Raw genomic sequence first — 15096 nt, 5'->3', positions numbered from 1 at the left:
AAGATTAGTTTTATATTCAATTTCTGCCAATAGATCCCTTTCACCTACATCTTACACACTGGACCGTTAAAACTCTTGCAGCTGGATTTTGGATGAGTTGTAAGTGTCTGACTGTCTTTTTAGGAAGACCTGTTAAAAGTCCATCGCAGCTAAAGGCTCGTGTTTGCAGCTGATGTGTTTAGTGCCCTCAGTAGTCCCCCTCCATGTGTGCATCCAGGCCTGTCCTGCGCACTGGGGCTCTGACCAACAGCCAACCCCTCCATCTCCACTCGGTTCCTCCTCTCTCTCACTCCAGGAGGTGGGGGGGAGCAGTTTAGTTTGGACAGGCAGGCAGCTGCGAGACGCACACCCGTCCGAGGCACATTTAGACCCACATGGGTGCATTTCAACGAACAACGCGTGGTAGTTCTGACTTGCAGGCGATCGCTGGTTGTGTTTGAGGGGGGAATGCATCTGCCTCCACTTGGAGTTGTTTGCACCATAACCGGTTTTGAGGAGGCGGTGAGGCGCGGCAGGCAGCAGCAGCAGCAGCAGCAGCAGCAGCCGATGGGAACATTCAGCAGCAGCAGCAGCGCCAAACTCACAATGCGCCCGGAGTAAGCAGAGCAGAGGCAGGGGGAGACAATACCGATCCGCGGGCTCACTGAGGAGCTGCGACCTCTCATCTGGACCCGATCACTTCTTCTTCTTTTTCTTCTTCTTCTTCTTCTCCTTCCTCGCGACCTCTTCTTCCAGAGTTGGCGTGTCCCTCCTCTTCCCCCACGACTGAGAGATCGAGTTCATTGATTGAGACCAAATTGACTTCGCAACGAGGGCGAGTGGTTTGATCTACCAAACTCAGCCATGACGTCTCCGGCGAAATTCCGAAAGGACAAGGAGATAGTGGCCGAATATGAAACTCAAGTTAAAGGTAAAACTTTTTTTTTGGATTTAAAAGCCTCTTCCGTGTTAAATGTTGGATCAATCTACTGCAGCTAAATCCACAGGATGAACCCGTCTTACTACACAGTGTGCTTCCCCTCGACTTGACTGAATGCATGTTGTCTCCCCCCCCCCCCCCCCCTGTACCCTCACCTCTCCTCTCACATCAGGCGTAAAGGGTGTATACACGCTCGCCTTTGTATTTCACTATTCATTTATGAAGGTTAATTGTCACTGTGCGGACGTGGCGGATCAATAATACATCAATACTCTTATCTGGAACATCACGATCAACGTGTTCGATTGCTCGTCTTTAACTCGGCACGCAGATGGCCAACAAAGACAGGGGGAAAAAATAACCCCGCTCAGAAATCAGTGCTGTTGTCCAAATGTGGCCTCTACATGGTCAGAAGAGAAACGCTTATGGTGAAGGTGGTCGTGGTGGTGGTGGTGGTGGTGTGTGTGTGTGTGTGTGTGTGTGTAGACTACCCACAGGGCTGGGGTTTCGACATGGAACAAGGCAGGGCGTTTCTCTCCCCCTCTGTCTCCTGTGTGTCTGTGCTGCTGGTTCGTTCATGCTGCAAGTGTGTGAGTGTGTGTGTCTGTGTGTGTGTGTGTGTGTGTGTGTGTGCGCAGATTGCATCAAAATCATAAATTTGTACTAAGCCTTGTCCAGTGGTGACATTTGATTGGTGCAGTCTCTGCCAGTGATCAAGAACATGAGAGCAGATTGTAGTGATTGGAAAGGAGTGTTCAGATATTTACTGTGTGTGTGTGTGTGTGTGTTACTGTCATCAGGCAGGCATACTGTGTTTAGCTGGGCACTGTCAGTCAGAGTGACACCAGGTGCTTGTCACATCTTTACATTCAGTGATTTACGCTGGGGAGGAGAGGGGAAGCACAGATGTGGCGGGAGGGGGGGTAGGGATGTGAAACAGAGGGGACAGGATATTGCCCTCCTCCTCCTGAACAACATGTTTCTACTGCTGCTGCAGTGCCAGATCACTAGATAAGATGATTCAGCCATCGCCTCCTTCTTCAGCGCTGCAGCCCCTTGTTTCCCTTTTAGGAACAGGACACCAGCCTCGTCTCCATATTGTCACCTCATGGCCCCTCCGTCCTCCTGTAGAGCCGCTGTCTCCTGTGACTTTGTTTGACAGAGCAGCGAGTCAGCGAGAGACAAAGTGGTTGTTGAGAGAGTTGGGATGAATCACTAGGTGGTCCAACTGGAAATCTGGTGTTAATACACAGATTGGTTACAAATCAAGGGTCCATAAAAAACAACATAGTGCAGTGCAGTAAGGTGTGGAGCCACCAAAAGCTGCCACAGCTTCATCAGTGCCACATAACTTGGATTCAACAAGTTTCTGAAACTCGATCGATTCTTCCAGAACACATTCATAGGTGTTCACCTAAGTTGAGATTTGATGATGACGAAAACCACATCATATGATTCAGGTCAGTTTAGTATCTGAAATCTTTCTGTAATTCTGTTGTACCCTGTATGTGAGCATCTACATTTGTTATATTTCTCCACTCCATCCAATTTCTGTTTACTTTGTCTCTTGTACACAGTGATCTGGATTTGGTGGCATATTCTAACGGTCGATTGACCAAATGGACAGAGCAACCCAGGCTAACACCTCTTCCTAACTGCTTCTTCTTGTTTACCTGCCTATCTGCAAACTCATTTCGCTGTCACCACAGTGACATTAGTGTCCGGGTAGACTGCTGTTTATGCATGGTGGCCTGTGTAAGGCTCTCTACATTCTGAGAGCTTTTGCTGTGTTTGGCAGACTGTGGACTCAAATGTTTGTCCATCGACCCTCGGCATTGATTCCTCCTGTCAGGTACTCCACTGCTCCCTGGTGAACAGCTGTGCTGGACTATCGCTCCCTTCCTCACCCCATCCACATGTTTTTCCGCATACCACCTTCCTTATCAGGAACGAACAGATGAAGGGGTAAACCTGTGCATCCACATAACTGTTTGAGGTGTGTGTTTTTCCAACTGTGGAGAGTCGTCAGTAGACACTGTGCGCCTGCCCTCGCATTCCAGGCAGTCGGCCCTCACTGGGAGATGCAGACAGTCTGTCATTACCCTGTGCACTGCTGTTAGAGATTCTCTAATGGAGGGTATCAAGCAGCAACATTATGAAGCGTCGTCTTTATGTCACATCTGTCTCCCTTTTATTTGCCAACATGTGTCTGTCTTATTTTCAAAGGTTTTAATAATCTTTCAACCGACCGAGCTGAGGAAACACATCTACCTGCATGTCCCCGCTCTAACCAGGCAGCAGGAGTAGTCTTTACACGCTGTCGACATACACAGCAGCATCGTGGGTAAAATAAATCCTCTCATTGCTCCCGTTCAGAAAGCTCTGCAGCAGGAGAGGAAGACGCATGATACATGTTAACGTTTAAACATTCACAATGACAAATGTTGGACAAAATAACTCAAGCACTTTATTGACTGCCTGATTATTTAGGGTATGTTAATTACTATCATTAAGAGTGTAGTTTGGCAGATGTACCTCCAGCTCAGCCATGGATAAAACACTTAATAAAATTACTCTGACGCTTTGTTTTTAAAGTTTAAAAACACTCATTAGGTGCTTGCTGCCGGATATGTACAGCTGACTAAAGCTACTAAATGGTATTTAACCTAAAATGATGCATCATTTTTCTTTGTCTACCTTTCCTGCACCTCAGGGGAAAAAAAACTAACTTTAAAGTAGGTATGGCAAAGTTATAGGCACTGTCAGCTCACTGAAGACTGTTGCTTTTATTAATGCACATCAATGCTGAGATACTACCATCCCTTTCTCAGTCTTATTTCCCACAGAGTGCTGATACTTTAATATTAGATTCTGGCTGATGCAAGGAATGTTCCTACTTCTCAGGAAGAAGGGGTGTGTGTGTAGAGAGAGAGAGAAAGAGAGAAACAGACAGAGTGACTGAAAGTGAGATAGAAGAGAGAATAAGGAAGAAAGAAAGTGAAACCTATTTGAAAAGGGATAAGATTGTTGCAACAACAACAGTTGGTAACACGTTGCTGGAATGGAGTTATGGAATGAGCCTATCACCTGCCATTTTCAGTTCAAAGTATTTATGTGTAATTGAATCCAGAAAGCGCTGAGCTTTGTTACTCACAGGCTCCATCATGTTTATCCATTCAGTGCACGTCTTCCAGCCATCACAGTGCCTCTTTACCCGTCTCCATGTTCACCATGTTGTTTGTGCAAAATTGGAGATAGGTGAGTCTTTTACATTTTTCAAGCACATTTTTGCTTTGCGCTTCAGCATCTGAAGTGCTTCTAAATAGCTGCTAATCGGTAGTTCCCTTTGCAAATGGTTACCACCACTGATAAAAGGTATTGATTATGGTGTTTTTGTGGTTTGTCAGGGGAAATACAAAGAGGTGTGTATGGCCATTCAATCTGATGATGTGCTTAATGACTCTTCTTGATTTTTAGACAAAAATCTGAATCTGTTGTCAAATGGCTTTTAAGCTATTTTAATTTTGCAGACTGATAAAGTTATCCAGCTCTGCAGGTACAATGTGGATCTCTCCGAAGACACATCAGTACCTGTGATCATGAACTAAATCTGTGTCTGCCTAAATGCACGTTACCACGCTGCCTGTTTTTATGAGCCAGACCAATGTATGATTTTGGATAAAGGGCTGCTTTCAATTGCGCACAATAGAAAATGGGGTGATGCTGCAAGAGGTTTGTCCGCATGCAGGATTGTGGTTTGGTGTAAGTGTGTGTGAGGCTCTGTGTCTGGCCTATATTTTTTTGTGAGTTGTGGTTGATTGATGTATATTTAATCAGGAGGAGCAGAGGGGTCACGTGGCATAATGGCTGAGATTTTCTCTATCTTGTGTATAAACACCTATGATACTATGAGAACCATAAGGAATAGAGAAATGACAAACAGGGTTAAGGTGGATGCAGTGTAATAGTAGTTGTAACACCAACCCCTTTGCTGCAGGTGCCCTCACTACAGCCTTGTGTGGTTGGAAGGATGTGGAAAGACGTCTTAAAACTAATCACTTAGAATTACTTTTAGGGCTTTGTGTGTGTGATCCTTTTAACATCCGTTTATAATTGCACCACTGGACTCGGTCAATACACCCCTCATCTAATTGACAACCACAAGTCAATCACACATCACTCAATGCCATTTTGTGTGTGTGTGTGTGTGTGTGTGTGTGTGTGTGTGTGTGTGTGTGTGTGTGTGTGTGTGTGTGTGTGTGTGTGTGTGTGTGTGTGTGTGTGTGTGTGTGTGTGTGTGTGTGTGTGTGTGTGTGTGTGTGTGTGTGTGTGTGTGTTGGTGAAGGACGGGTTCTGGTGGTTTTGTACTGTGAGATGATTTGAAATTGCAGACAGAGCTTAAAATAATCACTCAGGAAGGATGTGTGTGGAACTGAAGTTCAGGACTCAGTCTGGAACACAGATTATAATAGGGAGTGTGTAATGCTTCCTGTTGGGGCCCATGGCTTTGTGTCTTTGCAAAGGAATCATAATATACACACACACAATGCGGCCATGCTTGGTGTGTGAGGATTTTCAGCTCTGCAGTCAGCACACTTGTGCGTGTGCGTGTGCGTGTGTGTGTGTGTGTGTGTGTGTGTGTGTGTGTGTGTGTGTGTGTGTGTGTGTGTGTGTGTGTGTGTGTGTGTGTGTGTGTGTGTGTGTGTGTGTGTGTGTGTGTGTGTGTGTGTGAGAGAACAGTAGCATTCGCCGTGTGCTGTGTCAGCACCAGACACGATGGAGTTTCTGTGCCCCTCTACCGACCTGCTTCCTCATCCTTTAGCATTTGATTTGACAAGGCTGCCAAGGCACCTGAGCGAAAACACAATTTTCTGAGGCTGAAAGTGCTGAGTTGGCCTCTTTCAGTGCACACGCACACTCACTCAGAACATTGGCGACAAGTCAATGAATGTGTTATTGCGATTTGGATCGAGCTGTCTAATCCATCTCTGCCCACACCCCTGCATTCTGTATACAGTTGACAGAAGGGTTATAAAAAGAGGAATGTGTGCTATGATGGCTGCAGCTTCTACCACCACGATATGCAGAGGAACCGGTGGAGTTGTACGGCACCCTCAGCTCATCAAGGTCAGTGTTAGAGACACGAGGGAATAGATTGAGGGTTGGGAAGAAAAAATTAAGTAAATGCAGAAGAGAAGAGAACAGTCATTGAAGCCAAAGGGGGTAAGGTCAGAGGTCAGCTGCTAGATGACTGCTGTTCATTGGTGCCAGATGTTCCAGATGCTGTGATTGGGCAACAGATGTTTTGCCTTCCCTTGGTTAATCCTAACACTTTGGCCGTCACCAATTTACTAGGCCTTCAGCACTGAGGCATGTTGGGATTGGATCTCCCCTCCCTCTTTTCAGGTGCTCCAGCTTTGATGTTGAAGAAGTGTGTGCGTGTATTTGTGTGTGTGTGTGAGTGGGGCTACACCCATCTAAACCTGATTTGTCCAGTCAATGTGTTGCCTCTTGTACAGACATTTTCGAACACGATAAAACTGATACCACACTTATTCATGCAAAACACACACGCCCATACACAGTCACACAGACTCCTGTAGCCTGGCAGACCTTGTTACCTGTTGCAGGTTGTTTTGCATAACTTAACTGTTGCATTCCACTCAGACATTTCAGTCGTTTTTTTCAACAGTAGAACAGGTTTGTTTTTGGCGCCTAGGCTCCGACTTAATCACAACCCACTGATTTGATTATATAGATATGATGGGAGTGATGAGCAAATACTTGTAATCCCCCCCGTCGGAGCCTACAGGTGGATGCTGGGGTGGGGGAGGGGCTGAAGCAACTGGCAGCAATACTGACGCAGCAGCGGGGGCGCGAGCAAAGGGAGTGATGGGAAATTTTCTCTGCTTAAATAGACCGCCTAATAAGGTGGGTGTGTATTATAGATGATTGTGGAGAGTAAGGTATGTCACGCGGCGTATGTCACATGACTGGAGCCGCGCAGCTCGAGTTGGCGGCCTGAACTTGCTCGCAGGTGTTGCTCCATTTGTTTGGTTAGTTACTACAGTGATATAATACACTTCAACAGAGAAACATTTCTATAGATAAAATAACCACCATGGAAGATTACAAAACCAGTGTGTTAAATGTGAATTTTGTTCACCTTTGCTTAAAATATTGACTTATCATCCATTAAAGACCCAAAATACAAGATTCACTCTCGGCTATATTCAGGGCTCCCCCGAGTTGCGTTTTGAGCTTACCCATGTACACAGCTTTACACATTACGCATTTTTGGGCTGAAACACCAACCTCAGAAGCCAAAGAACTTTGAATTGTTTGGCTAACTTGCTACCTAACCACTATCAAAATGTGTTTACCTGGGTTCTGACTAGTGAGTCGACAACTTCATTCACACAGCCCCACGTCAAGCAGGCAGAACAGCACAAGACAAAGCAAACATGCAAACATTATGACTTGTCCATTAACAACACCGGGCTGGCATCTGTCCTACAACCTTTAACCTCTAATAGCTCTTGCCAAGAAGTGAATTATGCTTTGATATTCACTATTGTTCGGTTTCCTACTCCATCACTTTCCGAAAATGTCCTCTTCTGTTTGTTTAGCTGCTCTGCCATGATGACCGCACTAAGAATGGCGAGCTATAGTCTCTTATAGCTAGCTGCTAGCTCCGGTTCTGGCTTTCGGTGTGTGACGTCTGCCGGTAAAGCAGGTCGGGATGTTCCAGCATGGTACACCAGAGTCACGTAATGCAGTGTACCACCAAAAGGATTTTGAATCTGCTATTTTTAGGTACAAATCTACCTCCTGTTGCATTTTGTTGCTGATTAAATGTGTGAGCACTATAATATATGATATGATGACATTGTCTAACTATTTGTGAGTCTGTGTGTGACTGGAGCTCAGAGTTAAAATAGAGGCCTTGACCCCCGTTAGGGTGCCTCATTTATATTTCACTTTCTTTATCTGACATATGCAGACACACGCAGCAACAGCAGAGCAACCGGTGAGAGTGTGTAAAAATGTAAAAAGCAGAGCTGTATTCTGGGCCACCACACACACTCTGTCAATCCCCTACACCCTCTTTTTCAATCTTTTTCTTTCTCTCAGCCTACATCCTACGAACAATCAAACCATTGTGAAAAGAACCGCTGGTCTTAAACTCTGTTTTTCTCCCCCTCTCTGTTTCTCTCTCCCCTCATGATGTCTGTCAGTTGTGATGAAATGTGACACACACATTTTTGACACGCCTCCTATGGCAGCCTAAAACCAATAATCATCACTTTTATGATTTCAGCATATGTGACACGCACATATACCGTGCATGTAGGAGCTTCTCCACCGGACACTGACTCATAGCAAGCCGAGAGAGAGAGAGGATGTGTGTGTGCTGGTGAGAACGTCTTAAAGAACAGAGGAATCTATATAAAGCCACTCAGGGCAGAAACAAAGCATAGTCATATCCTCTGTAAAACAATCAATTGGAGAACAGACATCCAGCTGTAAATAAATAGGAGTGAGGCCGAAAGGAGGGAGGGAGAGAAAACACAACAGTAGAGAGGTTGGATAATGCTCCCAGGGGACACCAGAGGAAACAGGTTGTGTTTGAACAGCCCTCATACGTGGCCAGAGCAGGAGGAGAAAAAGCAAGGAGCCTGACCAAGGAGGGAAAAGGGAGAAGGCGGGGCAGAAGGAAGAAGGAAAAGGAGAAGGACGAGAGAGGAGGAGGGATCTGGGGAACATGCAAGAGACCTGAATGACAGAGTTTAAAAGAGAGGGAAGAAACCTGATGACATTCTCGACTGTATGGCACATCTGCTCAGTTCAATATGTTTGTGCGTACATTATGCACTTGTATTAGCCTTTTCAGTCCCCATCTCCGTCTCTCTCTCTCCTTTTCTCCTTCCCCCTCCATCAGCAGCTTCTCTCTGCACGTAGGCAGAGTCGGTTGCTAGGGTTACTGAATTGCCCCCATTTTTCTGGGTTTGTGAGGAGCAGAGGGAAAATGAGAAAGAATAATGTAGATTTGTCTCCCCTCCAGGGTTTGGCTAATCAGGTTACCACTGTACACACTTGATTCCATTTTGAACCCTCAGACCTTGGTCCTTTCAGTATTCCCCCCCCCCCCCTCGGTTGCTTTCTTGCCTTGCATTCCTGTTCTCCTTATTTGCTATCCTCCGCCTCCTTTAGTCCTCCTTTTCACCACTTTCTTTCTTCCTGGGTGTCACTGCGGTTTCCTCATCTCCCACCAGCTCCCTCAGGGGTGGTATGCTTAATCTGTGTGTGTGAAATGAAGAAAGGCACAGTTTGATTAAAGGAAAATCTGAATTATCGCTTTTGTTTCTTGAAAATACTTTGATTTGTCATTGATCTTTGAAGCTTTATATTTATGACAAAAGAGCAAAACGCTCGAGGTCCCATTTAAAACTTGTACCAACATCAAACAATGTAAATGAGAAGCAAGTGAACGCTAACGGGGCGGGTGGATGGGTTGTGCAGGTATCAAGGGGAGAATTCCACTAGTGACAAGTGTGTGTTTGTTGTGTGTGTGTGTGTGTGTGTGTGTGTTGGAGTTGAGCAGTCACTGCATGCTGGCATTCACCATTTGGGTTCACACCTCTCCTAATGCTGTTTTAATGAAGCCATTCATCACCTCCTCTCAGCTGAATCTGCATCACTCAGACCCTCACACACAGCCCCTCTCTCAGCTTTTCTCTCTGCGTCTGTATGGATGCGAGTGAGGACACAGTGTTCTTCCCCCCCTGGTTGCTATGTGGATGCACCAGATCTATTTTAGTTGTTCCCAGCATCAAAGCTGCTCTGGTGGAGATTTCTCCCATTTCACTATCAGAGTTTGTTGCTGCACATATGCAGGCTTAAAGAGGCTTGTTTAAAGTGCTGAGTCCCAGCTTTACTTTAAACCACTTTGAATGTGGGAATACTGTAGTTTCTTTCCCATGGCACACACACACAAACACACGAGGAGGAAGCACCCTCTGATATCTGAGTTAACCCCTCTTCCCCTGCCCTTGCCCCCTCAAACCAAATGCAGAACCTCTCCACACAAAACACATTTCTGCTAAATGTTGGCTGGGTGGGCGTTTGCTGTGGTGTGTGCACTCCTAACATGTTGACCTCAGCTGGAGGTTACATTGAAGTTACTGTCAGCCAGTTATGTATCAGCAGGAAGTAGATGTGCAGATCAAACTTCCTCCTGTTGTCCATGCGGGAGGCCCTGCTGCGTACAATCAAAGGGAGGGGGGTTGCATATGTGCAGACACATGTAGCTCAAAATTGAGGAGGGCTAAAGGTCCTACTACATTCTACCTGACTCGGTGACGTGAATATAACTTGAAGAATCTCAAAACTGGGTTAAGCCTTGTGTGAATCTAAAACCACGCTGAATACTTCTGCCAAGGAAGTTACGTTTTCACCCCGGTCTTTTTGTTTGTGTTTTTTAAGCAGCATCATGCTAAAACTACTGGACAGATCACCACAGAACTTAACTTAACCAATACAATTTTGGTGCAGATCTGGGGGCAGGTCCGGGATTTTTTCATTTTCTTTAACATTTAATTATTTTTTTTTAATATTCACAGAATTTCCAAGGAATCATTTATGGATATTGACGGAAAAAATCTGACATATTTAGGGGACTGATAGCTATGAGATTGTGCAATTTGTTATAGCTTGATTGAATTTAAGGGTTCTTGGCAGAGGTATGCGCTCTACTGAGTGTCATTCTAGTTCAATTAAATGTTTTTTGACATAGAACAAGAGGGAGAAGACAGAGGAAGTGTGTGTGTGCGTGCGTGCGTGCGTGCGCGCAGAGAACTGAAACTCAAACTGAAACTCAAACATATCTCAATCATTTACTTAGGTAATCTGAATCTATATAATCTGTGATGTGCAAGGGACTTCTTACGCAGATACTAGTTTCTGTGACAGGTGACTAGGAGAAGCAGTTGTATATGAATGTTCTACGAGTGTTTAATACATGAACAGTCAGAGGACGTGCATCACGTACATGTACACACTCGTCTCTAGTGTCATATCGGTACATGTTGGAGGGTGTGGATGTATGATCATGTCTTGATTGCTTACCTTCCTGAATGCATTTATGGATGAACCCACCCTGGATATGTGGTTTGCCTGCAGCAGACACTGGAGCATTACAGAGGCAGCAGCACATACCTGTGGTTTGATATTTATCTCGCTTTCCATTTGCAGGTGCTTGTTTGCTCACTTCTTCTTCTTCTGCATCTTACTGAGTAGGGCCAGGTGCCAATGGTGTGTGTGTGTGTGTGTGTGTGTGTGTGTGTGTGTGTGTGTGTGTGTGTGTGTGTGTGTGTGTGTGTGTGTGTGTGTGTGTGTGTGTGTGTGTGTGTGTGTGTGTGTGTGTGTGTGTGTGTGTGTGTGTGTGTGTGTGTGTGTGTGTAGAACATGCTGATATGTTCTCTTCACTCATGCATGTTTAAGCATGTCCTGGGGCTGTGGACTATGTGTGGCCAAAGGAATCTCTTAACCTGTCGTGCACAATCCGCCCATCAATGAAGTACAACTAAATTCACGCAAAACTAATATTTTCATGCACAATGGGTTCTAGTTGAATGCTCAGTTTAAAATGGAGTATCTACTGTTGGAATGAACTCAGATATTTTGCGAGCGGTAAGTTTAATGTAGCGACACCTACCAGCAGTATTGCATTTCTACTTTTAGGTCCACTGTAGAGTGTATAGACCATGTGCCGGCCTGCGCTGTGGGATACCCCTCTCAGATTATCGCCTTTGCCTCCCCCCACACCCTCCTCCTGCTGCCCCTCCCCCTTTACATTCCGACTCAGTCCATGTGCTTCAAACAGAGTGGAAATGGGAATATCCCTCCCCTTATACATGCACACACACATACACATTCCTGTTGTGCAGTGGCACATGCGGGACAGGAGTTGGTGTGGAGCTGATGGGTGCTCTCCATATAGATTATACATAGTGTGCTCCACTTTGGCAAGTAGTAGACCTCTGCCTGGACCTGTGCTGAGCTGAAAGTCAAATAAACCAAGTGGTTTTTCCTCGAAATGTGCCAGAGACAAGCCCTGAGGATTGAGGTGATGAAGAAGTTGATGAGGAAGAGGAGAAGATGGGATACGGGGGGGGCACAAAGCCCTTCCCATCAATCACCTCATCACATTTGTGGCATAGCAGCTTGACACAAGCATGTTCTGGTGCCCCCATCACTCCTTTTCTTCCCCCCTTTTCCCTGAATTTTGCCTCTCCCACTCCCTTTCTCTCTGTGAAATCTTTCTGTCTGGGGGCAGTGTGGCGTGTTAAAAGGTTGCTGTCCATGACACATGTGCACATACACACAGCCATTCTCTGTGCAAAGGTTGCAGTGGGAGCAGCAGGCTAAGTGGCTGAATGTGAGTGGAACTCTTGTCATGTGCCGGTGGTATTCCCTCTGAGGAATGTGGAGGAGAGTTTCCCAGTCTGAAGTGGCGGAGTCCCACTGCTGGGTCTGAAAATGAATGTGAGCTTTTAGGAATCACTGTGGTCTGGTGCCATCGGTGGCATCATCAGTTGTGAAAATGTCTGATTGAAAAATTGTCTTTGCACTACAAACTTTGTTATAATCCTTAAGATTTCAGCTGTGTGGTGACTCTGGGCAGCTAAACTAACTGTGGGCTGAGAGGATTCATTGTGTAACATTCATTGTTTAACTTTAATGTGAAAATTTCAGTGATTTGTCATTGTCCACATGTTGCTCATGCACTGGGTATTGTCTTCTGCATCATGTGCACTTGCTGTTTTCTGTGAATCATTGATGTGCTATTTGAATTTTATGGTGAAAGCTAGAATGCTCCAACTTACATGCAATAAAAAATATTACATCCTGTCTGACCTTCATCTCCTGGATGTCAGAGCATCTTTAAGCAGATGGAATACAAAAAAAAAAAAGGGGGAGTCTGGAGCCAATCCTAAATGACATTGGGTGAGAGTAGGTTACACCCTAGACAGTTCCCCAGCATAACTACTGTCAAATATACAAAAAACTGTAGTTAATGGGTTAATAAATGCAAAATATCTACACAAGACACGCTGGAACTAAATTCTCATTGTTTCCAGCATCGCTGTCGCTGATAACGGCCAGGAAGGCTTTCAGTATGTGTGAGTCAGGTCCCTGCCTGTGTCCCTCTCCATTGTGTCCCGCTCTTGCTGGGGGCTGACAATGATGACCACTGTCCTCTGAGTGAACCACATCGCTGTCATAGCTTACATTCTACATGGACCATATGCACACAACACAGCTGGCCTTACTACGACATCGAGGCCATTTTGAATTCATGAATTATTGTGTTGTCTTTGGTAGAGCAGAGAGAATGTGTCTGATTTCTAGCTGGGGGGGGGGGATGTGATTTTCCCTGTTTTGTGAACAACTGGGGAGGATAAAAAGAGAAGGAGGGGAGCTCTTCTCCTTCAGCGAGCGAGAGAGGAGTGCACGCCTGATGTCTGGGAGAGGGAAAGACTGAACAGCAGGACTCCGCTAGATCAAACAGGCTTCCTCCGCGGATAAGACAGCGAGGCAGCCAGGGAGAGAGAAAAACACAGGCAGGGAAGGGACAAAGGAAAGCGAGAAGAGACCTCTTTGTAGTGTTTCAAACTACACATAACCATTTTATGGTAAATGGCCCTAATGACCATCTCACTTTACCTTGTGTCTGATTCACGATGAGCTGTCTGTGTGAGTCTACTGCGGCAAGTCGAGAACAGGTGTGGGCCACATGTCTCCCTCTGGTCTGCCATGACCCTTGACCTCTCTTGCCTGCCACAGACTCTCTCTCAAGGGACCCACTCCCAACTCTCAAGGCTGCCGTCACGAGGGACGATCGTTGCACATATATTTGCCACAACCTGACAGCTCTGCATGTGTGTGTGTGTGTGTGTGTGTTTGTGTGTGTGCATGTTTATGATGCAGAGATTAGGCTGTGTGAAAACGCTCCCTCCTCTCGCCCTTCAGCGCAGAGGCAGCGTCAATAATTCAGCAACACATTGCAGAACACAATGCTACACACACCACTGCTTTTTCTCGCTTTCCCTCCCTCTAGATTCCTCAGTATTTATCTGTCTCCTGTTAGACTGTGTTCATGCCCCCATTTTGTTTCTCTTACTCCCTCCCCCAGTCTGCTCAGTTCTGCCCACTCTCTCGCTCCATTCCCTGTCATGTTTTCTCCACTAGAGCTGAGAATCTGTCAGACCTCTTACTTCTTCTTGTATTCATTAGTGTATTTCCTCTTTTCTCAGGGATTTCATTCTTGACGTCCACTCCCTCCCTTCTCCCTTCCTGTCTTTTAAAATCTCATCTCACCGATGCAATTTTGAGGGGCTGAAGGGGAGGCCATGGAGGGGAGCTATGAGGGAAGGGTGTGGCCACCCACTCTGCAGGACTCTATTGTGTTTCACTGATTCTGACCCACACATCACATCTCATCACACACAAAATAGAACATGCACGCTGTGTTGAGTCATCAAGTGCCAGACTCCCCTCACTTGAGAGGCTTAGTCTCCTGGTATCGGAGCAGACTATCCCTGAGTACAGATAACTTTGTTTTCTATCCTGTGTGTGTAATGCTCGCTTGACGCCAGGCTCCCATTGGGTCAAAGGCCAGAAAGATTGAGAGCCTTGAACAGTAGGACTTGGCCACAGAGTCTACCTTAGGGATGTCAGATGGAGGATACAATACGTTTTAGGGTGTTTTCATATCTATAGTCTATTTGCTCTGGTCCAGATCAGTTGGAGAGCTGCGGTTCAGCTTATTTTCACACAGGAAAAATCCAACCGAACCAGAACGCATTACAAAACTCAGCTCATTGGTCAGATGCTGGGGCGGGAGCTAGAAGGTAAACACAGGAATAGTGTACCTCTTTCCTTGGTACCAGTCAATGTTTCAAGCCTCAGTTCATTATTTGGCTAGCTGCTAGTGCTTTGAACTATCCCAGAGTTCAAAGCACATGGTTACTGGAGCTGGACTGAGACCACATCCTCTAAAAGGGTTTGGTGCAGGTTTGGTTCACACCTGAGTGCAATGGGTGTTAACACCTAACCAAACAAATTGTACCTGGACTAAGAATTTCCAGATATTTGATACATCATTGACGCCC

At 45.8% G+C, this 15096-nt stretch overlaps 1 protein-coding gene across 4 annotated transcripts in view; it reads left to right on the top strand.

Moving 5' to 3' along the window:
• Nucleotides 1–205: 205 nt before the first annotated feature.
• srgap2 (SLIT-ROBO Rho GTPase activating protein 2) overlaps nucleotides 206–15096 on the top strand; it is a 54779-nt gene continuing 39888 nt past the window's right edge. The window contains exon 1 of one of the 4 annotated variants that reach the window (XM_034586490.1): nucleotides 206–910. In XM_034586490.1, the coding sequence (XP_034442381.1) occupies nucleotides 844–910 (67 nt within the window). In that variant the 5' untranslated portion in view covers nucleotides 206–843. The remainder of the gene's footprint in view (nucleotides 911–15096) is intronic. The other 3 variants (XM_034586489.1, XM_034586493.1, XM_034586491.1) reach the window with 3 other exon arrangements.

This window comes from Hippoglossus hippoglossus, chromosome 5, assembly GCF_009819705.1.
Source record: "Hippoglossus hippoglossus isolate fHipHip1 chromosome 5, fHipHip1.pri, whole genome shotgun sequence".
Classification (NCBI taxonomy): domain Eukaryota; kingdom Metazoa; phylum Chordata; class Actinopteri; order Pleuronectiformes; family Pleuronectidae; genus Hippoglossus; species Hippoglossus hippoglossus.
The sequence above is the reverse complement of the archived record's forward strand: the minus strand, read 5'-3'. Positions and strand labels throughout refer to the sequence as shown.